The sequence below is a fragment of the Peromyscus maniculatus genome, chromosome 1, assembly GCF_049852395.1.
Source record: "Peromyscus maniculatus bairdii isolate BWxNUB_F1_BW_parent chromosome 1, HU_Pman_BW_mat_3.1, whole genome shotgun sequence".
Taxonomy (NCBI): Eukaryota; Metazoa; Chordata; class Mammalia; order Rodentia; family Cricetidae; genus Peromyscus; species Peromyscus maniculatus.
This window is the reverse complement of record NC_134852.1, coordinates 141,236,448-141,262,644: the sequence shown is the minus strand read 5'-3', so window position 1 is coordinate 141,262,644 and position 26,197 is coordinate 141,236,448. Positions and strand designations below refer to the sequence as shown.

General features: G+C 47.7%; 1 protein-coding gene across 3 annotated transcripts in view; it reads right to left on the bottom strand.

The window, feature by feature from the left end:
• Positions 1 to 22,598, bottom strand: part of Btbd16 (BTB domain containing 16) — a 54,506-nt gene extending 31,908 nt beyond the window's left edge. The window contains exons 1-7 of one of the 3 annotated variants that reach the window (XM_006976976.4): positions 22,277 to 22,598; positions 18,876 to 18,934; positions 16,155 to 16,303; positions 10,532 to 10,605; positions 8,829 to 8,972; positions 5,205 to 5,294; positions 3,622 to 3,736 (exon numbers count right to left, since the gene is read on the bottom strand). In XM_006976976.4, coding sequence (XP_006977038.1) covers positions 3,622 to 3,736; positions 5,205 to 5,294; positions 8,829 to 8,972; positions 10,532 to 10,605; positions 16,155 to 16,303; positions 18,876 to 18,893 — 590 coding nt within the window. In that variant the 5' untranslated portion in view covers positions 18,894 to 18,934; positions 22,277 to 22,598. Of the gene's footprint in view, positions 1 to 3,621; positions 3,737 to 5,204; positions 5,295 to 8,828; positions 8,973 to 10,531; positions 10,606 to 16,154; positions 16,307 to 18,875; positions 18,935 to 22,276 lie in introns of all 3 variants that reach the window. The other 2 variants (XM_015995834.3, XM_076553809.1) reach the window with 2 other exon arrangements.
• Between the last annotated feature and the right edge of the window lie 3,599 nt (positions 22,599 to 26,197).

Here is a 26,197-nt window from a genome sequence, read left to right as displayed (position 1 = left end):
ATTGTACCACCGGCGTCTCAAACACAGGCTCAATTGTGTGGCAGGCCTGCCTGGCCTCTGACCTAGAATACGAAGCCCACTGTTATCATCTGAAGAATCTGGGGCAGGCCCCATGTGCCCAGGGTCATGAGCAGGTCAAGAGGCTTGGCTTGTTATGACCATCGTTCTTCCTGTTCTGGTACTCAAAATAAAACAAGGGAGGAGGCAGGGGAATAGAGACCTGCTCTTCTTGGCTTCCATAGATGAACATGATGCTAAGAGTCATAAAGGGCTTCCAGTATCAGAGGAACGTGATGCTAACAGTCATATAGGGCTTCCAGAATCAGAGGAACGTGATGCTAACAGTCATACAGGGATTCCAGTATTAGAGAAACGTGATGCTAAACAGTCATACAGAGCTTCCAGTATCAGAGGTGGTGGGCGGAGACTGAAGGTGGCTAGAAGCCCACTTCAAGAGGAAAGCCACCCTCTCAATATGTGGGCCCAGGAAAAAGCTGCTCAGAAATGATGTGAGTGGCAAGCTGTCCTTCCGTAGGTATTACGATAACCAGCTGAGCCATCAGTTCTCAACCTGTGGGTCGTGACCCCTCGGCATCACATCTCAGATATCCTGAATATTAGATATTTACATTATGATTCATAACTGTGGCAAAATTACAGTTATGAAGTAGCAATGAGATAATTTTACAGTCAGGGGTCACCACAACATGAGACACTGTATTAAAGGGTCACAGCATTAGGAAGGTTGAGAACCACCGGACTGGGCTGAGCTGAAGTGGGTGTCAGCTACAACATAAGGAAGATGGGAAGTCTCAGGCAAAGTCCGACTCGCCCATCCATCATCGCCTACATAGTCGAGGCCAGCTTCCTTAGACAACCGCAAGACACCACACAAACTGACTCGGACTTCAGCTACTCATCTCCCATCATGAGCAGCTACGCAGCTCTGCAAGTCTGGCCACACGGACATGCTGGAAGTCTTTCTCAGACCCCAGACCCCTCTCAATGTGTCCCCTCAAGACTAGTCTGGACCTCTGCACACCTGAAGAGTCCTTGGCTTGTGGGGTATCTGTATCCCCAATTGGCCTCTGAGAAGCTCCAGGGGGAGTACCTGACCTGACACACCCTCAAGGACCCCAGGGAATGGGCTGATAGCTCAGAAACATGTAGCATTGAATCTGAATGTGTAGCCTCTAAAATTAATGAGTGAGATCCTTCCAGATTCCCCAGGAGAAAGTCATCTCTTCCCTCTCCAGAAGACCTGGCGTCTTCTGTTGGCTTGAGCGGGATATTCATTCACTTATACAAACTGAGGCTTGCCAAGGAGCTGTGGTAGATCCTTGTAATCCAAGCACTCAGGAGGTTGAGTCTGGAGGATTGCTAGTTCAAGGCCAGCCTAGGCTATACAGTATGGCCTTGTCAGCTACAACCCAAACTAAAACCTCCCTGAGGTCCGAGGAGGTTAAATGAGCCAGGCAGACCATCTAAGTCTTTGCACGGAATTGCATCACAATTGCATAGGAAATCAGACCATCACGTAACTTCACTCCATGCCTGTCTTCAGGACCAAACGGATTCAGTGGGTATACATCCCTGCAACTTGGAGAAGGAACAGGAGAGTCTAGAAAGACAAATCCCACAAAGGGATTTCCATGTGGCACACATACCCTTTCAGAAGCGCCAGCACAAAGGCACTTCAAGAGATGCTAAGAGGAGGATTTCAGAGAAGTGTCTTTGCTTATCACAGACACAAATTGTGCTTGAAGTGAATCCTACCCAGCCCGAAGGAAGGCAACCTTCAGGAGTTGTTGACTTCACTCCACCCTGCCTGACTCATTTCCTGTGTTGTGGGGACTTTTGAGCCATAGGCTTGCAAGCCCAGCCGCTTGCCCATCTGTCCCTCTGCATCCCAGAGAAGCCCAAGAAACAGTTCTGGAAGGAGCAGAGGAGTGAATGAGGGCTGAATAAGCAAAACCTCCCCTGACCAGCACCCTAGAAGGGGTTAGGACCTCACAGAAGCAAGTGACAACATGGCTACCTCACCCAAGCCAAATGGGACAGTGTGGTGAATAATTGTAGGTTTGGGGTCCTGGCCGCTCTACTTGGAAGCAAGTTTTGTGTCTCTCAGGCCCCAGCCTCCTCACTAGTAGAGCTGGATCAGGAACACTGCCAGCTCTCAGGGCTGCTTGTGGGGAGGACAGTGGTAGGGAGAAGGAGCTAGGCCCTGCAGAAAGCTGAGAACCATGTCTGACCATGGCCAACATGCCATCTCCAGGCTTTGGGGCCCATGTTCCCTAGGGAAATCCCAGGCAGTGGTTAGGGGATGATGATGAGCCACAGTTTATGACACAAACCACTGTGGCATGTGGTGAATGGGTAACTTACTACAGAACTAAACAGGGCCTTCACCTCTCACTCATACAGTTGCTTTGAAGTCTGAAAAAAAAAAAGCCCTTTTGGTAAGTGGGGGGCTGGTGACCAAGCCCCATTAGTCTACATCACTGAAGGCTGAGATGTATCCTCGGGTTCTCATGATATACAAGCTCCAGGGCCCAGGTGACTTCAGAATGCAGAAGCTTTAACATTGGACTTAATTAATTCTCCTGGTCTTCCTCAAGCTCCATGAGCCCACCTGCTGGGCAGCCAGACCAATCAGCAGCCCAGCCACGAAGGCCACACCCCAAAGCAGACACTGGGATCATGGCCACATCTGATCTTTGCATTTATAAAAACGAATTTTAGATTACATCAATCAACTTTGTGGGTGAGAGAGGAATTCACAGGCCACTGGGCACATGTGGAGGTCAGAGGACATCTTGAGGGAGTTAGTTCTCTACTTCCACCATGTGCGTCGTGGTGATCAAATTCAGGTCACCAGGCTGTGGCAAGTGTCTCTAGCACCTGGGCTGCTCCCTGGCCTGATCTTTGCATTTTTCCCTTTCCAAAAGATTTACCGTGACTATATGCAACATTCTCAACAATTAAAAAAAATTTTCAAAAATAACACAAAGCTTTATCTGAAGTGAGAGGTCGGAGGACAGGCAGAAGTGAGGAAGCCAGCTGAGGTGTGTGTGTGCTTTATGGAGAAGGTTTTTTATTCCCAAATGAACTCAGGTAAAATCGATAGGAGAGCCAGGTCTGAGGGAAGTCACTTTGCATACCTGCATAAACTCTCCCCATGGTAGGGTCCCCCCACTTGTAATTTATTCCTGTGAATCAAGAACTACTTGGCTGATACGCACAAAAATAATGGGGGCTGTCATAAACACTTAGTGCATCAGGGTGAGTTTCATGATGTCCTTTTCTGGGTTCTAAGTCATGCTTGGTACAAAGGGAACTCCGAGGAAGAGGAATGTATCATGAAATGAGCTTCGAAGAATACTCCCAGTTGGGCTGGAGAGATGGCTCAGAGATTAAGATCACTGGCTGTTCTTCCAGGGGTCCTGAGTTCAATTCCCAGCAACCACATGGTGGCTCACAACCATCTATAATGAGATCTGGATACAGGTGCACATGCAGACAGAATACTGTATACATAATAAATAAATACATCATTTAAAAAAATTAAAAAAGACTACTCCAAGTTTGCACAGGCTGGTTTATCCCTCCCGTCATCCTTACTTTTGAAACAGGCGGTTGAACTGGAGGATGTGAGCAGAGGCCAGCACGCCCAGCACATTGTCCACATTCATCTCTACCTCGTCCATGTAGAGGTTCTTCAGGGCCAGGGCGAAGGCTGGGGGAGCGGCAGCAGAGGGGAAGCCATTAGTGTGGGATTTGTGTGCCCACCCAGGGGTCTCACTACTCCTGTAGCCGGGCATGGGTGTAGATGCTTGGAGGAAAGGTGAGCGCTGACTTGGGTGCAGACTACCTGGGCAGATGTCCACCTGGACCCGCAGCTTCCTATGGAAGCTGAGGATGAAGGTGAGGACAGCTGATCTCCACTATAAGGATCCTCCTTTGAGCCTGTCTTTGGAGTCTGTGTGTCAGATAACCACGGGGCCGACATGTCCCCCAGCATATCTCCCCTAACCTGGGGTCCACGCCCCCACCCCCACCCCAGGAATGTGTCTTCTTGAATCTGTGGAGAATGTTACCTACAGGCTGGTGCACTTTTTCTCTAGGTCCATGCCATGGAGCTTAATGATGGGTCTCCCCTGGAATCTGAGAACTTCAGAAGAGGCCAGGCACTTCCGGGAAGAAATCAGGATAATTCAGTGATTTAGAGACCAGACTGTCTGGCTAGAGGTCGGATGGACTTGGCCTCCTGGGAATGCAACATGTGCCAGGACGGTAGGGCTATGCTGTTGCAGTGTACTGTGAGGACCATGAGCTGTCTGTACCAGTGGCCCAGGGCATCATCTGCGGTGCTCCTGACCTACCTCCCTACAGACCTGTGTCATCACAGCATTGTCGTGCAAGCTGTGTTCACACAGATGACTGCCTGGGAAAGCTGAGGAAAGGTTGAAAACTCCGCAGGAACCTGCTACTGCTGCTGGAAGCCAGTCAGTGGGGACCAGTGTGGTGGGGGCCAGGCCAAACACTGTTTGGGAAGAAGGGTAAGCCTGTGGTGTCCCTGTACTCTACGGGTGTGAGCTCAGTAGGGTGGTTTCCCCCAGGTCTGAGAAGCCTGAACATCCTTCCAGTCCTGTATCTTGTCCCCTGACCAGTGGCCACATTGATCCTTAGGAGTGATCTGCTTTCCTATATGTGTCCCAGCCTTCTTGATCCTTCTTTCTGTGGACTGTTCATTTCCCACCCCCACTGTGTGTGTGTGTGTGTGTGTGTGTGTGTGTGTGTGTGTGTGTGTGTGTGTGTGTGTGTGTGTGAAGGCCAGGGGTTGATGTCAGATGTCTTGTCAATCACTCTCCACCCTTTTGTTTGTGAGGCTGGGTCTCTCACTGAACCTAGATCTCATCACTTTGGCTCAGCTGGCTGGCCACTGATTAAGGCCTGCCCATGTCTGCCTCCCTGACCCCATCCAGCACTTTGGTTACAGATGTGCATGCATCTGGCTTTTCCTTATGTGCAAAGATCTGAACGTGGATCCTGGTGCTTACGCAGCAGGCTCGGTACTGACTTAGTAGTTTCGAGGAAGAGCATGTATCTCTTGATTGCTGTCTTTTGCTGTTCAGTTTTGTCTCTGGGAGGACTGACTGACTGTTCAGTGGCCTTCTCAGAATATGAAAGACGGGTTACATTACCGACTCTGGTGACTGCCGGGTCATTGACCTTCAAGGTAATGATGATCTTCTTCACAGGGGACTTTTCTTTGATCTTCTTAGGTGCCTGAGCTAGTGAAGAGAATGCAGTGTGAAGATGGAGAATGAGGCCCACCCACCCTGCACAGAGCCTGGGTCTTGGCCCATGTCATTTGTATTGTTAGTTTGATTGTTGGGTGGATGTATTTTAGCCGCGACAACTTATTTTGAAATAGTTTGAGACTCACGAGAGGCTGCAAAGTGGCACAGGAGTCCCTGGGCCACTCTCTTCCTGCTTCCCCCAGTGATCTTAGCATTGCCAAGATGGTGACTGAAACCTGCATTGCCTTGCTGGACTTGCTTCCTGTGTCCTGCTCTCTGCCCCTCTCTCTGCCCTTCTTCCATTCCCCCCATCCAGGCAGTCTGAGGGCAAAGCAGGCCTCAGCCACTGGTTTTGGTGCCTGGGCTGCCCGGGCAGAGCAAGTAGCAAGTGGGAACACAACCGGCTACCTGCTGCAGGAGGAGCAGATGACTGTGGCATCACATGGTGGCTCTCTTCTTTTTAAAAGCATTATTACGCCGGGCGGTGGTGGCGCACACCTTTAATCTCAGTACTTGGGAGGCAGAGGCAGGCAGCTCTGTGAGTTCAAGGCCAGCCTGGTCTACAGAGTGAGTTCCGGGATAGTCAGGACTGTTTATACAGAGAAACCTTGTCTCAAAAACAAACAAACAAATGTTATTACGTCCATATATCCATGGCACATGTGTAGGTCGGTTCTCTTCTTCCACCATGTGGGTCCCAGAGACCAAAATCAAACTTTTGGACAAAGGCAAGCACCTTTGCCTGCTGAGCTGTCTCACAAGTCCCATACGGTGGCTCTCTGATGCTTTGCCCCATGGGTTTTCAGATTGAGAACCCCTGCCACCGAAGAGTTCTGGGTGAAGGGATGGGGCAGGCCAATTCATTGTTAGCTAGCCCAGGTACTTAGAGTTGTTCTAAACTGAGACTCTCAGAGGGTGTTTCCAAGTTTCCAAGAGCATCCTTTCTCCTTGGCACAGAGGCCAGAGCTTCGCCTATGATCTCAGGAGCTTCCTGGCCTCTAACCTCTCCCTAGGTTCTAAACTTACCAGTCTGGGTTTGCTTCCCTGAATAGTGTGGTACTCTCTCCCTGCCTTTCTCCTTCTCTAAGGGCCTACACATGGGTCCCCTTCTCAGAGAGGCCTTCCCTGGCTCACCCCATATGGAAGACAACACCGTTACCCCAACTACATGGCCTGTTTCTTCTCCAAAGACCAACTTACCACAACCTGCTATTATACCACCGATCTGCTGTTACTGGGCAGGCACATTGATGGTTCACTAGCCACACCATCCCCAGGATGTGCCATGGTCTTTCACACACTGGCTCTAAGTCAATATTAGCTGAACCGACAAAATGAATAGGTTCTAGCATCACAGAGCTCAAGACTGCATGAGATGGTTCCAAAGAGGAAGTCGTGCTTCAGAAAAATGAGCCAACAAAAGTTCCTTTTCCTCAGCATCCCCTTACAACCCTCTGACATTTATCTGTATTCAGACTTAACATTCAGCAGATATTTATGAAGTACCCACTAAATGCCATGCTTGCCTTCCTCTGTACCAAGTGCCAGGTTTTACCAAGCTCTGGATCACTTTGCTCTTGGCCTGATTGCATGGTCTCCTGAATGCATGTTCTTGCCAGTTACTCACCCCATTGCAGAAAGCGAAAGACACTACACACAAATGCCTTGCACACAGTATACACACAGGAGGGGTGGCTAGTATTATAATGGATCATGCTGCTTACCATATTTTATCATTTTTTGAGGTGTTTTAATATCCCCCTAGATACCTAGCACAATGCCTGGTAAAGCAGAACAGCCTATAGTTTTGAAGGAAAAGATAATATGAGCTAGGACGGAGAGACAGACACACAGGCCCAACCTTCCCTCCAGGTTAGGTCACCAATACCCAGACAGATAGGAAGCTAACCATGCTCCTGAGGTCTGTGGAAATCAAGGCAGTCGGAGTGTGCTTAGTAAAAGAGGTCATCTCCTTTGGATATCATCCTAGACAATAAACACTAGCTCCTAGTTCAGTTGCCCATCAATGTTAGGTAGAAAAAGGATGAGCAGCCATGGGAGGCCTCAGGAACATACAGCTCTCCAGCACTTTTCCAGAAGCCTCATCCATGCCAACTCCAGGACAGTGCACAGACATTCCCAGGGAGACCCAAGCAATGATTGTGAGATCAGTGTGCAGCCTTGGGCTGGAGGCTCTGTTTAATTCTAAAGGCACAGAGAAGGTGGTGATGGTTGCATGAGACACCCTGGGAATGTATGCCCTGGCACTTGTCAGTGTGTGTGGTTATGAGGAGGGCAGTGACAGTCATGGACATGGAGTTCTCATTACTATATCTTTTCTGGTATCTGCAGCTAGACTGTCACCAGCAGGGATCTTGGGTTAGAGGGGCAGGACCTAGTCTTTAGGGACACTCTTCTGGACCCATGAAAGATACCATGAGCACTGCCCCCTTTTCCACCACTGGCTCTCTTCCTTTCCAGTGTACTCCCTCTCTAAGTCATCAGAGCCTCCATTGATGACTCAGTAGGTGGTCTAACCTGAGCTCTGGGAAGATGGAGGAGTATAGCCTGTTCTAGAGGACATGAGGCAAATGCTTAGGAACAGAAAAGACATCACAGGAAGGGGCTCAGGTCTCCATGCTCCTGTGGGGAGTCACAAGTGGCTCACCTATCTGACTCCATGCCAGTTCGGATGCTGTTAGGCCAGGTGGATGCTAGCAGGTAGGAGAGTGCACTCCAGGCTCAGGGAGGGGTCCTGACTGGGGACTCTGGCTGCCTGGCTGGCTGTAGAACAACAAAGCATGGCTTCCACGACCTGAAAATACAATCTCACTTTGACCAGCATGCTGGCTAGCTTTGGGGACCATGAATTTTCCATTTCACCTCCTTATGAGTCAATCTTGAGTATACTCAGGCTGTTGCCCAAAGAAATTGGTCTTGTAACTGCTGAAGACATGTGGACTAGGAAAGAGGAGGGCCAAGGTGGTTAGGGTGCAAAGAGGAGGGAATAAAAGAAGTGAGCTAAATTCTTTTTGGAAGGAGATAAGTTGAGAAAAAGAAAATAAAAGTAGAACAGCAGGGAAGAGAACAGAAGGAAAAACACATCTTAACCTCTAACCAGCATGAACAGGGCAAACAAGTCAGATTTCGGAGCTATGCTTTCCTTCCAGAAAGTTCTTCAGGTGATTCAACAGAACTCATCTTGTCTACTCTAAATAGTAGGTAGGCTCTGTGTGTTCAGTGGCTGGATAAGACTTGTTTGTTATAAAGGCAATAATGGGGATTTACTGAGCACTTGCTATTGTTCTAGAATCCCACACCCATTACCTCCTCTAGGCTTCAAAGTCATGCATCAAAAACTACCATCCCACTTCACGACTGAGGAAGCAGGTTCAACTCATGGTGAGCTCACATTGTAGAGCATGATTTATCACTAATGAAGATGACCATATGCCAATCAATGACCATGTTCTTCCAATCCTGAGGGTACCTGCAGCTCTAGTCCCAGGTCCCCTGGGAGATTACCTTTCAGAATCCTGTTCAGCTCCCTTGAGGGGGTTTTTATGTTCTGCATCAGGGCTGTCAAATAAAGCTTGGCCAAGGTCTCAGACTGAAAAATCTGAGGGTGATGGAGTTCCCACTTGAAGCCGAGGCATTCTAGAATCACGTCTGAGGAGAGAAAGTGATGCTGAGTCACACTTGGGAACACTGCTACCTGAAGATAAATAATAGGCTCCTCCCAATGGCCACAGTTACTCAGTAGATAGCAGAGACAAGTGGCTTCCCAGGCCTTTGGGTAGTGTGGGACCAAGCGCTTGCTGGCTTTGAGAGGGACCAAGTGACAATGTTATGGCGATCCGTGCTCTGAGGGTTGCTGACGAAGTTGTAGATTTCCAAGGCATGTAAGCTTCTCTCTAACTCAGGGGCTTGAAAACAGCTCAGAAGGACCTTTAGGGACCCTCTTGAGTGGACTCTCTTAGGGGGCTTCATATTGAAGTAAAATGGCACTATAAAGAAAGCCTTTTACAAACCATGGAATGCTTTATGTGGGGCTGTCTGACCTGTGTCTCTCATAGATGATTTAGAAGAGACCTTAATCAGAGGGCAGGTGAATGATGCCAAGTGAGGCATGATGGGGGTGGGTAAAGCATAAGGTGACTTAACTCTTACTGTTAGTGCAGAGGTGGGGGAGAGGCTGGTGAAAGGGACCATTGTTCTAAACCAGACATGACCTAGAAGGCCACTTGCTGTTTCTTGGCTTTGCCATTATTTTGACTGTGTGACTTGGGGCACCTGTCTCTCCTTCTTGACATTGTCATTCACCAACTTAAGATATTGTTTCATGTTGGAGTTCAGAAACTGAGTTTATGTCTCAAATCTTGGATGACCTCAGGTAGTTTGGTTATGCTGGGTTAGGGGGAAAAAGTCCCATATATGTAGGTTGATTATAGGAAGGAACAGAATTATAGATCCAGCATGCTCCTTCTCTGGTTATCAGTCTCAACTTCTAAGATGGCCACTACACAGCAGATATCACTAATCCGTCCTGGTGCTCTCTCTCCTCACCTGAGAAGGTCTCAGATTGCTTCTCTAGATCCATTAGAGTTGGAGGATGAGAAGGAATTATTAGCTTTCCCTTGGAAAAGAGGCTGCCTCTGACCTCAGACAACTGTTCTGTGAAGTTTAACCCCAAACAGCTCCTTCGAGAGGCTGGCTTTGGAGTAGGGGTGCGGCTCAGGGATAGAGTGCATGCCTGGCACAGATGAGGGCCTAGGTTCAGTCTCCAGCATAACAAAAGACAGAAAAAAAAAACCACTACAGTTATCTTTCTACTTTTCTTACCTGGATCAATGGACCTTTTTCCTATTCTGATTTATGCTCCTATCACAGAAAAGTCCTTTGGGACAAGTGTCAAGCTGGGTGTTAATCATGACTCTTTAAATCCCAAAGGGGCGAAAATCCAGCTGCCTATTCCTGAATGCTATGTGTAGACTCTTCTAAAGGCTACTTATTGTTATCAGCATGTTTGTCTTTATTGTGTCACATGTATACATGCGTGAGGAGCATGGATCCACTCCTCACAATAGAAGAGTGTTTACAGGCACCTGTTTCCTGTTAGACTCTGTGGTGCATGAGAAGTGTGGTTCGTGCTGGTTCTGTTCCACAGGGACCATAGTAGGGCCATGAAGTCAGCATAGTTCTGGTTGAATCCACTGGTGACCACTCACCTGCTTCCCCGCTTTGGGTGCCACTGTTTGCAATATTCTCAGAGAGAAGCTTTTGGAATTTTGAAATGAGTAATCTTGAGAGAAAACACAAACAGAAGATCCAGAGGTTAATAATAAATCAAATTTTTGCTAACTATAACACTTATGAGAGGTGTGGGAGACAGGCTCTATATGTCTTAACTCATAAGAGCCAAGAGTTGGAGAAAGAAGGGCAACATTCCCAAACCTTAAATGTCTGTACCAGATAGGACCCAAAGGGCCATGTAGCTCCATCTAGCTACTTTTGGCTTTGCCATTACCTTGGCTGTGTGACCTGGGTTTCCCGTCTCTTCTTCCTGATATGATTATTGCTATTCAACTTTATGATAATGTTTCATGGCAAGGTTCAGAAACTGGGCCACAACCCATCCTACTGTATACTAAAACATCAGTCCTTATATTGTCCATCTCCATAGCAGCCATCCCTACATCATCTATCCTTACAACATACATCATTCCAGTATCCCTACATTATCTATCCTTACAGCATCCATCCCTACAACATACATCATCCTTGTATCCCTACATCATCTATCTTTACAGAATCTATCCCTAAATCAGCACCTTATCACATGTCTCTCTTTGTGAGTGTTTTCTCAACTCTTGACATGACTGATCCCAAATACTGATCCCTGTTCCTGCTAGTGAGCATGACCTACCAAGAAGATATTCAAGACTACCCTGCCTGTGGAATGACTTCCTTTGGAAAGTCTCTAGAACTTTAAACTCTAAAACGGCATACAGTAGGTACTCAATAAATATCTGATGGAGAGGAGCATAGTTTTCTTTTTCTTTTCTTTTCTTTTCTTTCTTTCTTTCCTTTTTTTTGGGGGGGGGGGTTTTCAAGACAGAGTTTCTCTGTGTAGCTTTACACCTTTCCTGGAACTCACTCTGTAGCCCAGGCTGGCGTCGAACTCAGAGATCCACCTGGCTCTGCCTCCCGAGTGCTGGGATTAAAGGTGTGCACCACCACTGCCAAGCTGAGTATTCTTTTCTATTCTTTTCTAGGACATTAACTGCCAATCTCAGGACAGCTGAAAATTAATATTACAGTCTACCCCAAACCCTACCCTGTTCCTCTACCCTGGTTCCTGTCTCAGGACATGGACCCCCAGGTACCCAAGCCAGCCAACTGGGCATCGTCACCGTATCTGTCTCCATGTGATGAAATGCTCTCTTCTACCTGTTCACGTGCCCTTGCCTTCATCGCTCGACCGTTGCCCAGGCTACTTCTCGTCTGCCCAGTCATTGCCAGTGTCCCGGCCTCTATCAAATCCTTTCTTTTTCTTTCTTTCTTTCTTTCTTTCTTTCTTTCTTTCTTTCTTTCTTTCTTTCTTTCTTTCTTTCTTTCTTTCTTTCTTTCTTTCTCTCTCTCTCCCCCCCCCCTCTCTCTCTCTCTCTTTCTTTCTTTTTTAAAGATTTATTTATTTTTTATGTATACACTGTTCTGTCTGCACGTATCTCTGCAGGCCAGAAGAGGGCACCAGATCTCACTACAGATGATTGTGAGCCACCATGTGGTTGCTGGGAATTGAACTCAGTACCTTTGGAAGAGCAAGCAGTGTTCTTAACCTCTGAGCCACCTCTCCAGCCCGAATCCTTTCTTATCTCACCCCACACAACATACAGAGCTGGTCTTGTCTCTCCTATTTGGGATCCACCCTTGTGTCCCCACAGACCACTGGCAAAGCTACAAGCTCCTGCCTCACTATAACCTTGTGCCTCCCGCTCTGGCCACAGCCTTTTCTGGCTTCCTGAATGCAGCCCCCACACACACTCACAGCCCCTCTTCCTGTGCCGTGGGATTTCTGACTTCTCTCCAGGGGCTCTTACTAATTCTCTAGGAAAATCTTCATTGTTGCTTTCTCTGGGCCAGCACCCCCAGCCCCATAGATCCTCAAGACTGCTCCACTAAAACTTCTGCAATGTCTTCTGGTTGCCTGTCTACTCCTGAGTCCTTTACACAACACCAGGGTGTCTGTTTACTGCTGAGGCCCTGGCGCAAGTGTCCATACCAGTGTTGGGTCAGTGTCCGCTCAGTCTATGAGTATAAATAGCCACAGGGATAATGCTTTTCACAGACACTGTGTACTCTACATGCAGAGTGTGGAAATAAACTAAAACGAGTCACATATTCAGTTAAAAGATGATCGTCCCAAGAAAGCCAATCATCCAAGGGACACTTGTAGACCACATCTGGTCTGTGTATCCCAGAGTCCACTTGGGAATGCTGTTTTCCAGTGATTCAGAAGCCGTCAGAGCCAGGTGCATGGAGGCGGTTTGGGCAGGAGCCTGTTTCCAGAATAATAGTGACAGCATGCCACCCTTTTCAGGACAGAGATGACTGCAAGTGACTCAAGCCCAGGAAGGCATGGGAGCCTGAGCTGTTTACTCAGCGTGAGTGATGGACTGGACCCTCATATCCTCCCTCAGTCACTTAAGTGACATGTCTGAGAAGAGCCGGGCAGGGTTAAGAGTTCAGACCATCACCTTAAATGGGACTGGTGGGTTTTGGAAACTCCAGGGCACTGTCCATGAGCTCAACCTGCCTCACAAACATCCCCATTGCCAGCTGAGCCAGGAGATGCCAGATGACAAAGTGGCTACACTGCCTCTCCTTGGGTGTGACCACTGTTTACTATATAGGCTTTGGAGACCTCAAGAGCAGGCTCATTTGAGGATCACTTGTAGAATCTATGGTATAAACATCTCTTTACTCACCAGGAGGAAAAATGCCCTGTGAAGATGTGCCAGGGGGCAGTGGCAATGTATTCATAGGCTGGCCCTTGTTCTTTTAAGTTGTGGCCCATGATGAGGAAAGAGAAAAGGGAATTCGAGAAGTTTCTCAGACAAGTATAGGTCTCCTGCAACAAGCCACACATGGAATGCTGGCTTGATACTTAGATACTGGGGACTCCAATCTGACTAACTGGGAAGAATTACACAGACCTGGGTCCCAGTCCCTCCATTTTCTTCCACATGACCTTGGGACCTGCCTCTTGGTCTCAGAGCTTTCCTCTATAAAACGAAGATGGCTGGGCAGGGTAGAAGGCTGGATGTCTGAGGGGTCTACCACTAAGTCTACACTTGGCTGATGTTTGTTCTTTGGTTTTCTCTATAACTCACGTCCTATGTCCCTAATCTCTCTCTCCCTGAACTGTACTGTGATAAAATAGCCAGGGGTCTCCTGTTGACATCCTCACCTCTTTGCATGACCTTCCCGTCCTTGATACGGACTTGGCGCTGTGGACAGGATGAAAGGGCAACACCAACCAGAGTTGCCAGCCAGGGATCAGGAAGGGCTCTAGGCTCATTGCCCAGCATGTCTGGATCTGTAGTTGGTGGGCCCTTCCTTTAAGTCTTGGGGGGGCAGCACCTCCCGTATGCTGCCTCTTTGGGTAAGTGACAGTGTGCATGCACATATGCCAGAACCCCCCAAGACAGCTTGAATTGTTTTTGAGTGTGTCTGTTCAAAGTTTTCCATGAATAATGTCATATAAGAGAACAGATTCAATTTGTATATAAGAATTTAGGGCTTGCCGGGCGGTGGTGGCGCACGCCTTTAATCCCAGCACTCGGGAGGCAGAGCCAGGCGGATCTCTGTGAGTTCGAGGCCAGCCTGGGCTACAGAGTGAGTCCCAGGAAAGGTGCAAAGCTACACAGAGAAACCCTGTCTCAAAAAAACAAACAAACAAACAAACAAACAAAAGAATTTAGGGCTGTACAAAAGGAGTCAATACTCCGGTGTCTCTCAGCCCTGACCCCATTCTGTACTCCAGGCAAAGCCATCCACAGAGCTCTGCACAGCATGCAGAAGTGAGTAGCCTCAGAGTCCCCCACACCCTGGGAACCCACAGACACAACAAGCAGAGGTGGCCAGCTGGATGGCACCCAGGGCACTGACCAGTCCTAGGCACAGCTACAGATCCAAAATAAACGGGGGCTGGGAGCCGAGTGGCCCTTGATGCAATATGTTTACTACAGTCTGATCTGGCTCCTGTCAAAGTTGACAGTGACCCCAAGTGGGAGAAGCCACAATTACAACACAAGAGGCAGGGCCAGGACTTTACTGATGGGGGAGGAGCTGTGTGTGCTTTGGGAGACACATGGGTGCTACACAATACAATTCCAGACACTCACATGCACAGTGGCCTTGGAATGTGACAGCAGAAAGTCTCCTGGTATCTAAAGGTGCACATTATTAGGAATACTTCCTTTATTACCTAAATTAAATGTTGTCTATCAACATGAAAAATAAGTAAACAGCCGGGCGGTGGTGGTGCACGCCTTTAATCCCAGCACTCGGGAGGCAGAGCCAGGCGGATCTCTGTGAGTTCAAGGCCAGCCTGGGCTATCAAGTGAGTCCCAGGAAAGGCGCAAAGCTACACAGAGAAACCCTGTCTCGAAAAAAAAAAAAAAAAAAAAAAGAAGAAGAAGAAAAAAGAAAAAGAAAAAGAAGTAAACAGAAAAACAAATAGAACCTTTAAGGCACTTTCCAAGAGTTTTTCACTACAGATTCCCACTACAAAGACAGAATTCCAATCCCCATGTTTGTGAAAGAAAATCTATCCCATCCCCCCACCCCATCATGGCAGACTACACCAAGAAAATCGTACAATTTTTTCAGAGTCTACTATTTGTAAGAATAATACTCCACTGGGCAGTGGTGGCACACACCTTTAATTCCAGCACTCCGGAGGCAGAGGCAGGTGGATCTCTGTGAGTTCAAGGCTAGCCTGGGCTACAGAGTGAGTTCTAGGAAAGGCTCCATAGCCACACAGAGAAACCCTGTCTCAAAAAACCAAAATAATAATAATAATAATAATAAATATTTCGAATACATAGCCTGTTGTAGTGCACCAGATTTAACCATCTATTCGAGTTTTCAAAGGATTTTCCATCAGGACCATTTCACAGATGAGGAAAGTGAGGCTCAGTGAGGTTTAGCCACAACCTAAAGGTCATATTTAACCAGTCACTCAGCAAACATGGAACCAGCAGATCTTTCATGCCAGGTACTGTGCCGGGGCAGCCTTTGCTTAGACAGTCTTAACCATGAGCACGAGACAGGACTTCTGGTTCAGAGATTAGTGGCATCAAGCCAGGGCAAAAGCACCCAGAAGTGAAGGGTCCTTCCGCAATAAGTTCCTTTGCTGTGTCCTCGGGACAGGCAGAACTCACAATCTGTAGAAGTGATGGTCTAGCCTGATGCTAACACTGCTTACTAAGAGAGGGAAGGGGAAGGGTGGCTGGGTAGAAATGGGAATTCATGAGAATTCACGTCAAAACACTTAGCCATGGTGTTTTTTCAAGAGATCATTTGCCCCTGGATGATGAACTTAGAATCTGCTGAGGGTCCAAAGCTCATATATAAAGGGAAAGCTGCTCTTTTATCACCATCAACAGACCTTGTCAGAGCAAGAAGTCACTTCAGACCCTGTGCATGCCTATCTATGTATGATCCTCTAGTGAAGCTTCCTTATAGACAAACCTGAGCCAGCCAGCCAGCGTGGTCTAGTCATCCAGTACCTCCCCTCCCTTTCTGGGCTGCCATTCCCTGCCGTGGGCCTTCGGTCCTCCCTACCTGTCTGGGTTCTTCAGAGCGTCGTCAAGGTCTATGTTCAAAACATTGCACATCTGGGAGAGTGCCAGCAGGTCTCCACAGAAGTGCTCCTGGGGAAAACGCCACCGGTTGGTTCCACCAACGATCCGGCGCTCCAGCCGAATCCTGCGCTGCTTGATCAAAGAGAGAAGGGCCTTTAACTTTACACAAATGCCATCTTTCCCAGACTGTGTAGCACAAAGAAAATCAACGCAAACTTTAAACTGCTGCTGAACTCTCAGACCTGGGTAGCATCCGTCACGGGGCACCTAGTTAAGATCAGGGTGCTGTGTTCTGTGTTTCAAACTATGAAGTACTTTAGAATTTGGGGTCTGGAACAAGAGCTTCCCAGGACAAAAAGGCCAATTGTTTTTTATAGGTAGCTAAGAATCCACAAGTAATCATATTACTGTACTTCAAGTACTTAGCCTAACATCAATCAGAGAGATACTATGGATAGAGAGTTTTCTTTTTGGTAAAATACGCAACACAAAATTAAAAAAAAAATTTATTTATTTATAGTGTACAGTTCAGTGGCATTTAGTATGTTTATAATCTTGTGCAACCATCACCCTTATCTAGCTCCAGAACATCTTCATCACTCACCAAAGGACCCTGTATCCATCAGGTTCTCCATCCATCACCGTCTCCCCATGGCAGGTGACCACTAAGCTGTTTTCTGACCATAGTTTTGCTCACTCTGGATAGTGCAAGTGTAGAATCTCACAGTGTCTGCCTCCTTTCAGTGGCCAGGTTTCCAAGGTTCATCCACGTTATCAGCACTTCCTTCCTTTTCGAGGCTCCATGACATTGCATTGTGTGACTCTACCACAATCTGTGCATCGGTCCATCAGCTGACGACCTTTGAATTGTCCCTGACTCTAGCTGTTAGGAATCGTGCAGCTAAGAACGTTCATGCAGTTTCCAACTCTCAGACTCATGACCCAGAGACACTTAGCAAGAAATTCTCACCATGAGGGATCCATGGGAATGGAAGCTGTCAATCCTAAGTCACCCAGGCACCAAGGGAATAGTGAAAATGTGGGATGTGGGATCTGAGTCTAATTCCGGCTATTGCCACTTACTGATGGACAGCTTCGGGCAAGTCACCTTACCTTTTGAGCCCCTCAGACATCGTTTAAATTGGGGATTAGCTTAAATGGGAATGGAGACAAAGGTGATGATAGTGGTGATAATTGTGATAATGATGGCAATAGTGGTGGTGGTATGTGTGGTGTTGGTGATGTCATTATGGTGATGATGGTGACGGTACTGATGGCAGTTATGGTGGTGAAAGAGATGATGGTGATGATGATTGAAGTGGTATGTTAATAGTTATGGTACTGATGGCAATGTCAGGGATGGTAGTGATTTGGGTAGTTATGGTGATATTGATTGCAGTAATGCTAGTGGTGAGGTGTTGGTGCTGGTGATATTGGTATGATATTCGTAATGGTGGTGGTGGCAGTGACAATAACGGTGACAAAGATGGCGATCATGATGATACCACCTTAGTTTGGGAGTTACTGAGAGGATAAAATGAAACCGATTGGGAAATGTGTCTTCTTAGCACAGTGCCCAGCGAGGTGACTGTACGCTGTGGACTGAGTTTAGCTGTGGTCCTGCTGCAGTGGGGCACTAGCATGGATGGGCTCAGCCGTGGGGCTGCTCTCGAGTTTCTGGACAGTGCTCCCTGGACTCGCCCTTCCCTGGAGTCAGCCAGTCAAGCTTGAGGCCTTCAGTGGTGCAGGCCCTGGCCCTTATGGGAACATAGGAATCTCACTCTAACCCTGTGCTGCTTGTCTTCCCATGCTGTGTGTGAGTGTGTGAGCATCAGTGCACATGTGTGGTGCCTGTGAGCATGAGCATGTGTGCATAGTCAGAGGCTGACAGTGGATATTTTCTTCATCACCCTTTGCTTTAGTTTCTGAATGAAGAGTCTCTGAATCCAGAGCTCATCAGTTCAGTGAGAACAACTTTCTAGCAAGTCCCAGGATTCTCTCGTCTTTTCCCACCCCCAGCACTGGGGGTGCTCAACTCATACTCAGGTTTTCTAAGGGTTCTGGGGGATCAAACTCAAGTCACCAGTCTCACACGGCATTGCTCGACTGAGCAATGTGAATGAAAGTTTCCCTAGAAAGAAACTATGCCTGATGTTGAAATTTCTATGAGGTTGATTCATTGATGACGACCTCAATAACTATGGAGAGGTTGGAATGATGCAGGTCCAGAGCCTAATTACAATGGAACGTGGGCTAGCTTCAGTGCCCTTACTAGCCATTCCTTGCCTGCTTCTGTGTCTGACACACCCCTGTGACTATCGGGTGACACATTTTGCAATGTATTAACAGCCTAAAATCTCAAAATGTCATCACTTAACACACACACACACACACACACACACACCAGTAGCAGATTTCCCCAGGTTGCTGTGACCCTACCTACCTGGTGGCAGCGTACTTGACAATGTATTGATTTATAATTTTCTGTGTTCTGTTAATATCAAATGTCATGAAGCTGTTACCATGTCAGAAAACGGACTTCAGAGTAACCTAAATCTGTTTCCTGAGCCAAGATCATCTCCATTTGGCTCCAGAATAAACTATCCCTTATCCCCGTTGTGGGGAGGATTGCGGTTTTTGCATCAACAGCCATCTCCCCAGCCCTACCATTACCTGCCTTCTGGTGAAAGGATCCACTTACCGGATTCAACATTTTCATGAATGATAGTGGAGATGACACGGAAGGAAAGAGATGAGCACCTGGAAGACGAAAGAGCTAAAGCTGAACATTTCAACACGCTCCTGAAGCAGCTCATCAGACTATTGTAGTGGAGACTGAGCTAAAGAATCTCTATTTACCACACACACACACAAAAATAGCGACAAAGCCTCAAGGGTGGGTCATGTATCAAAGCAAGACGGCATCTAGGCTTTCTGTTGTTAGCTCGCTCTGTGTTGGACGTGGGGCCTCATACTACCCAAGAGCTCCAGCCTGGAGCTACACCCCCATGCCTGGGTTCTAAAGGGCACATCTGTGGATAGATCTATGCTGTCATGTTGGAAAAGCCGCTCAGATGGGGTGGCAGAGATGATGACGTCTCACATTGTCAAGAGGATGAAGATCAATGGATGGACAGCTGCAGGCAGAGTGAGCATGGAATTCTTTGTTTGGATCAGGAGACAAAGGGGGAACTTTACCAATTAGTCCCCAACAACAGGTAGAACCTGGTCTGTGCTAGAGCCCAGTGGATTTATGATTACCTTGGCTTAAAGGCCATGAAAGAGGACTGGCGGAACATCAATTCTTCTGTGGTTCTGAATGCAATTAGGGTAATTTGGTTACAAGCAACAGAAACCTATCTGATTAATGGGATGCCAAAAAAAATAATAATAATTGTAGGAACAGGAGGGTAGGATTGCCTGAAAGATGCTCATGGGAGGAGGACACTCACAGACTCCCAGAAGGACCGGGAACTTCTACAGGGACTGAGGTACAAGCACCAAGCCTGTTTTTGTCAGAGGTTCCCACGGGGATGAATCAGTTCCCCACACCCTGTCTCTACAAGGTTCTGAACAAATTCTTTTTTTAAGATACATTTTAACTTTTATATTTTATTTTATGTGCATTGATGTGAGGTTGTTGGATCCTCTGGAACTGGAGTTACAGACAGCTGTGAGCTGTCCTATGGGTGCTGGGAATTGAACCTGGGTCCTCTGGAAGAGCAGTCATCTGGAGCCATCTCTCTGGCCCCTCTATTTTTTTAAATGTATACAGTTATTTTATGTGCGGCAGATCTCCTGGATCCAGAGTTACAGGCAGTTGTAAGCCCCCATGTGGATGTTGGGGATCAAACCCGGCCTTCCACAAGAGCAGAAAGCATTCTCAACAGCTGAGTCATCTCTCCAGCCCCTCAAGGTCAAATTCTTGACAAGTTGGTCCCACTGACCTAACTTAAACACCCAAGGAATTCTTCCAACTAGACTTCATGTAATGGGGGGCACAGCAGTTCCCCAGAGCAAAACTGAGGAGAAGGGGAAGTGATGGACAGGCGAAGACATTAAAGTCTGTGGCCCTTGTGAACCAAGACCCTCAGCTACCCCCTGCTTTCCGAGTAGCATTGACCCCAATTGCAGCCGAGGCAGCGGAGTGGCTCACTCATGCATTCATTCTACAGGTGCCTTCTGTGTGGGGGCCCAGGGAGGGTTGCTTGTTTCTGAGATATGGCAGAGAGCAAGATGGGCATGAGCTCTGCCTCATGGATTCCCCTTCCATGTGAGCAGACAGAATTGTCTTTACCTTTACAATAAAGTATATTAAAAATAAACAAACAAAAACACTGTAAAAGGTAACAGCCGGATCAATACAAAAACAGCAGGCAAAGAAAAGTGTGACAGGGGCTAGAGAGATGGCTCGGAGGTTAAGAGCACTGGGTTACATTTCCAGAGGTCCTGAGTTCAATTCCCAGCAACCTCATGGTGGCTCACAACTATCTGTAATGAGATCTGGTGCCCTCTTCTGGCCTGCAGGCATACATGCAGGCAGAGCACTGTATACATAATAAATAATTCTGAAAAAAAGAAAGAAAAACTTGACAAGGGTTACATGGTATTTCATACAATGGATGCCTCACTCTTCATTGAAATCGTCCACTATCCCTAGTCATCGCAGCTGTTTCCTGTCTTCTAGTCCCAGAAACAGCAAGAGCAACACATACCACACACACTTTATTCAGGTTGGTAGTTTATATTACTATATGTATGTATGTTACCAACATAGGTACCCAAACATGCATATATTTAAATATATATCTTTGTATGCTGCTGCATTTATTTCTACAAACCAGACCTTATAATGGAATTATGAATTACACTTGTTTATAAATTATAGTAGAGAAATGCCAATTCACCTTCCCCAAAGTTGCCACAGTTGGCACCCCCAGCACCAGTTTTTAAGTACTAGGCTTATCGGTGTATGACTTTTTGCTAATCTGGTGACAGATGGCTTCGGGCTGTTCTCATTTGAACTTCCCTGGCCACCAGTGAGCATGGGTGTCCTTTTACACGTTATTCTACCGTTTACTTCTTTGTTCCTGGACTTTACTCTCCTCCTGGGCTGCTGAGGTTCCTGAGCGTTGTCCGGGTGCTTTCTATGCACAGTGATGGGAGCACAAAGCTTTGTGCTTTATGTGTCTGCCCCGTGTGCTTGACAGGTGTGTGGCGTTCTCAGCATACCATTTGGTTTTGCTTTGTTTATATTTTCCAAATTATTGAACTGGGAATCATGTATGGGAAGCATGTTATGTGTGTCTCTGCTTTCTTTGACTGTCTCTCATTTAAAAGCTTGTCTATCAAAGCAACCCCGGATGGGAATGCTTCTGAGTGATAGAGCAGCAAGTGCATTGCCCTAGATTGAATCCTCAGCAACATGTGTGTGTGTGTGTGTATACATATGTGTTTGTGCGCGCGCGCACACACACACAGACATGCATGCACACACACACATGGTTTTTCTTTTTTTCATGGCTGGGTTTCTATATCTCTGCCCCCACAACCTGGGAAATACATAGCTGCTTCTCTGACCCGTTTTTTACACAGAAGTCAGAATGGCTTCTGCCTCCCTAGCCTAAAAACCTTGCCTACTTTCCACTGTCCTAGATAAGAGCTCTGAGTCATCAGTGTGGCCCAGAGGCATCTAAGGAGAGAGGAGGGGCTTCATGTGGACCTCATGCAGAGCTGGTCAGCACATGAACAACTGCTCCTGCCAGGACCCTCCCTACAGAAGGCTCTTTTAGCTTAGAGGCTGCTGTCCAACTTCTGCTTCCTTTTCTCAAGTGTCTTAGTAGCTGGCCTTGAGCCCCAGGGCGTTCCGACGGCATTAAAATGTACTGTGATTTTGATGGCTCACTGGGAGCTGTGCTCTTGGTGAGCTTTAACTGTGGCTTCCTCCGTCCTCTGGTGAGGAAGCCGTCTGTGACCCTCCTTCAGCTCCCAGCCAGGAACCCCTGACGTGCCTTCCTGCTCTGGCGGAGCTACATGCAAGCAGCTCTCATCACTGGGTGAGCCCTCGGGCTCTGCTGTGTGTGAGGTACCAGATCCACTTACAGTTCTGAAGTCCTGTTCCCCACGAGGGGTGATGCGGGAGGACGGTCACAGAGGTTGCGTGTGGGGTGGAGGAAGGGTCGTTGCACTGGACTCCAAATTACGGCAGAGCTGGAGGCTGGGCACTTTCTGAGCCTGAATCTTGAAAGCTCTCATGACACCTGGGGCTCACCCCTTTCTCCTATGGGCCGTGATGCTTAGCTGGGGGAGCCTGCCTTTGGTTTCCTGGGGGTGGTTGTGGGTACCATGGTAACAGCAATCAGATTCCAAGGACTTCCTGTTCCGAGTTCTGGTGCTAGCTCAGCTGGAGGCTTCAGGTTGTCTGCTGAGGAGAGACAAGGCTGTCATTGAACAGACTGTGAGTGACAGCTCCCCACCCAGACCACTGGGTGCCGTGAGCGTCCTCCAGCCCCCTCTGGAGACAATGGTGCTATACTAGTTCCGGGGAACATATCAGTGTCCTTACAGTACCTGAGCCACCTGAAGGATCCATCCTCCGATCTTTAATTCCTTCCACTGGAAAAACTTGAGGTTCTACCCAGTTCTGGAATTTGGGGTACTCAGTTTCTAGCTTTCTGGATCCAGCAATGTTTTGACAAAACAATATTTCAATAAAAATCACAGTTTACATTATTGAAACTACCCCCAAAGAGTTACTTTGTTAAGGGGTGATTTTTTTTTTCTTCTGCTTTCCCTAAGAATTGCCTTTAAGTCAAGGATGAGACCAAGACTTTTCTTATTAGGTATCAGGGTAGAAGGTAAAAGTCCCCTCGGTCATGTCCCCTGGGAACTTTGGTCTGGGTCTAGTCCGTCACACCAGAAACCACAGGGAACCCTAGTCATAGCACAGGAAACTGGAGTCAGTTAGGCAGCGTGTGAGGCCGAAGACTGACTCTCGTGAGCTTCATTCGCAGCCTCTCCTGAGGAACCAGGTAAATTATAAAGGAGAGCAAGAAGGCATGATCTTCTACCTATAATTATGTTGTAGAAAATATACAACACAGAGTGCACTGGCGGCATCTCTGGATTGGCCTGCCTGCTCAGCTCCCACCCTCTGGATTCTGCCTGCATCCTCTTTGCTGAGCAGTTGGTTGTATGGAGGATTCTGAGTGGCTTTACCCATCCCAAGAGCCTGACAACCAAACATGGCCTTTAGAAAGTGCTAAAAAACGAAGTCCCTAGAATGGGTGAATTGGATATACAACTCTGCTTTTACATTCAAATGAGCATTGCATGTGAGCCCATGCCTTCTCATGCATGTGCACATGCAGGTATGTATATATGTCTGTGTGGTCATGGACCTGGTGTTTGTACCTAGCTGCTGTGTACATGATTAGAATTGTGTTCGCATTTGCATGTCAGGGGGCATCTTTAGTAGCCTGAGTAGCTCCTGGGTGTGCATTTTTTTCCCTTCTGGGGTGTTCCTTGGATTGGGAGACTGGGAGTGCAGTAAAGAGGGTTCATGGCAGCTCACAACTGACCCTGTCGGCTGTCACTCAACCTGGGAGGAGCTGATGCTCAGTGCTTTGTGCTTTATGGGTGGGTAAAGCCGCTCACAGAGGCCTCCACACAAGCACTCTGTAAAGAGAAAGTAGGCAGAATCCAAAGGGTGGAGGTCGAGGAGGCAGGCAAATTCGGAGACACCTCCGGTGTGCTCAGAGGCATAGAACTAGAAGAAGCACGGATTTGGGGTGTAGTCCAAAAACCTTCTGCCGCTTTTTGTCATCCCAGCATGCCAGGAGAGGTCAGGAAGGGGTGCTCAGTGGCAGGACGTGGTGACAGAGAACGCAGGCTGAGAGCACTGACTTTGTTTTATGGGCAGGGGTTAGGAGCCCAGCTCAGGGTCTGCCCATACTCCTAGAGTATAGCTAGGTGGAAGCAGGTTTCAAGTGGATGCACAGGACTCACAGGGGCCAGATGAGAGCCTGTGCTCCTGGCTAGGATGTGGGCCTTCTCTACCCTCTGGAAGCAAAGCATTATTGGAATAACTTTTCTTTTATAAATCCAACACACAGAGGAGACAGATTCAGAGGCAGGAAAACCTGGAGGGAAAGGCACCGAGACAAGAGCTCACTATAGAGCCCAAGACAGCCTCATGCCCCCCGCCTTGCTCAGCTAGGCCGAGTCTCGCATCAACACCCCAGCTCCTACCCCTCAAGTGTGGGGATGGATTACAGCTTTGTACCACCATGCCTGGCTGCCAAGATATTTTGAAGATCAAACTAATTTGAATGTCATGGCCAAAATTAACCTTCATTAATACTATATCAATATTTGTGCATGCATGTATACACCCCCACCCCCATGCCTGTGTATTATTGAGAATGGCGACACAGTGTTTCCTGATGTGGGGGAAAGCGATGAATAGTGTAACCAGGCACTCTGACGGACATTAGTGTCTACACACACTGTCTACACACACTCTTCTGGAGCCTTACCACCCATCAGTGTACACACAGTCTGCTCTCTGATCTTGAGTCTGTCTGCTGCGTCCCTCCTAGCCCAATGCCAAGACCACGCTGTGATAGGATGATGTGTGTCTGAGGAGGTCCCTCAGCAAAAGCACTGCAGGACAGATCTGCCCTCTTTATATCGCTTCTTCCCCTTTACCCCAAACTTTCCCCCATGTACGTTTTTCTCCAGAATGGCTTTATAAATTATCTTAATTAAGATATTTGAAATACAAGAACCTGAACCCTTCTGACATTCCACCTCTCCTCTGAGGACCACTCCTGGCAGGGCAACTGGCTAAGAGAAAAATCCCTGAACACCTCCTAGTGGCCACAGTGGGGAAGTGTCCCGTGACACAATGCACACCACCCCGAGCCCGACCTTTGGCCTTGGCTGTGTTGACCACAGCCTTCAGCTCACCCCTAGAGTCCATGGATTTCTCAGGAGCTGAGCTGTAAGCCAAAGCCAAAAACAAACGCACATAAATGGAAAGAGCTCCAGCTCCCTACCCTGGAAATTGCTGTGGGACATCCTGTATGCTGTGACTATATGTTGCTATGATTGATGGATAAATAAAATGCTGATTGGCCAGTAGCCAGGCAAGAAGTAGAGGCGGTACAAAGAGAGAATTCTGGAAAGTAAAAGGCTAAGGCAGAGAGACGCTGCCAGCCGCCACGATGAGAAGCATATGTTAAGATACTGGTAAGCCATGAGCCACGTGGCAACTTATAGATTAATAGAAATGGGTTAATTTAAGACAGAAGAACAGATAGCAAGAAGCCTGCCACAGCCATACAGTTTATTAGTAATATAAGTCTCTGTGTGTTTAATTGGATCTGAGTGGCTACAGGAGCCGGGTGGACACAGTTACAGGAAATTCTACTTGGTGGCATCCACTTGCTGGGGATGGCAATGACCCACCCCAAAAACTAAATGTGGAGAGGGAAGCATAGCCTGGTCAAAACAGTAAGTGAACCTCCAACCAGACCATGAAGATAGATGCATTGTCTCACAAGAAATTAAAAATAATCCTTTTCGAGCAGGTATGTCGGGTGCTGGCCTGTACTCCCAACACTGGGACGTAGAGGCAGGAGTTCAAGGTCATCTTTGATTATATGGGAGTTTGAGGCCAGACTATCATAAACAAATAAGGAGGAAGAGACTCTGACAGAAGCCCAAATATACCTCCAGACAGCACAGATAGCTGGGCTCACGGAACAGCCTGTTACATATGAAGACATGCTGAGGCTGGAGGATTATAAGTTCCCGGTAGGGACTGGAGAAGGAAGACGGTGACGGCCATCTTTGCCCCATCTTCCCCTGTGGAGGTCTACTTCAGTCTCAGACCTCTGTGTGGTCCTGACGCGGTCCTTCAGCATTTCAAAGGAGAAGGCAGGTGACTGGAAACACATCGCTCTGTCCCTCAGTGAGGCACAGCTGTTTCCTGCAGCCCCTCACTGAGAGCACACTATC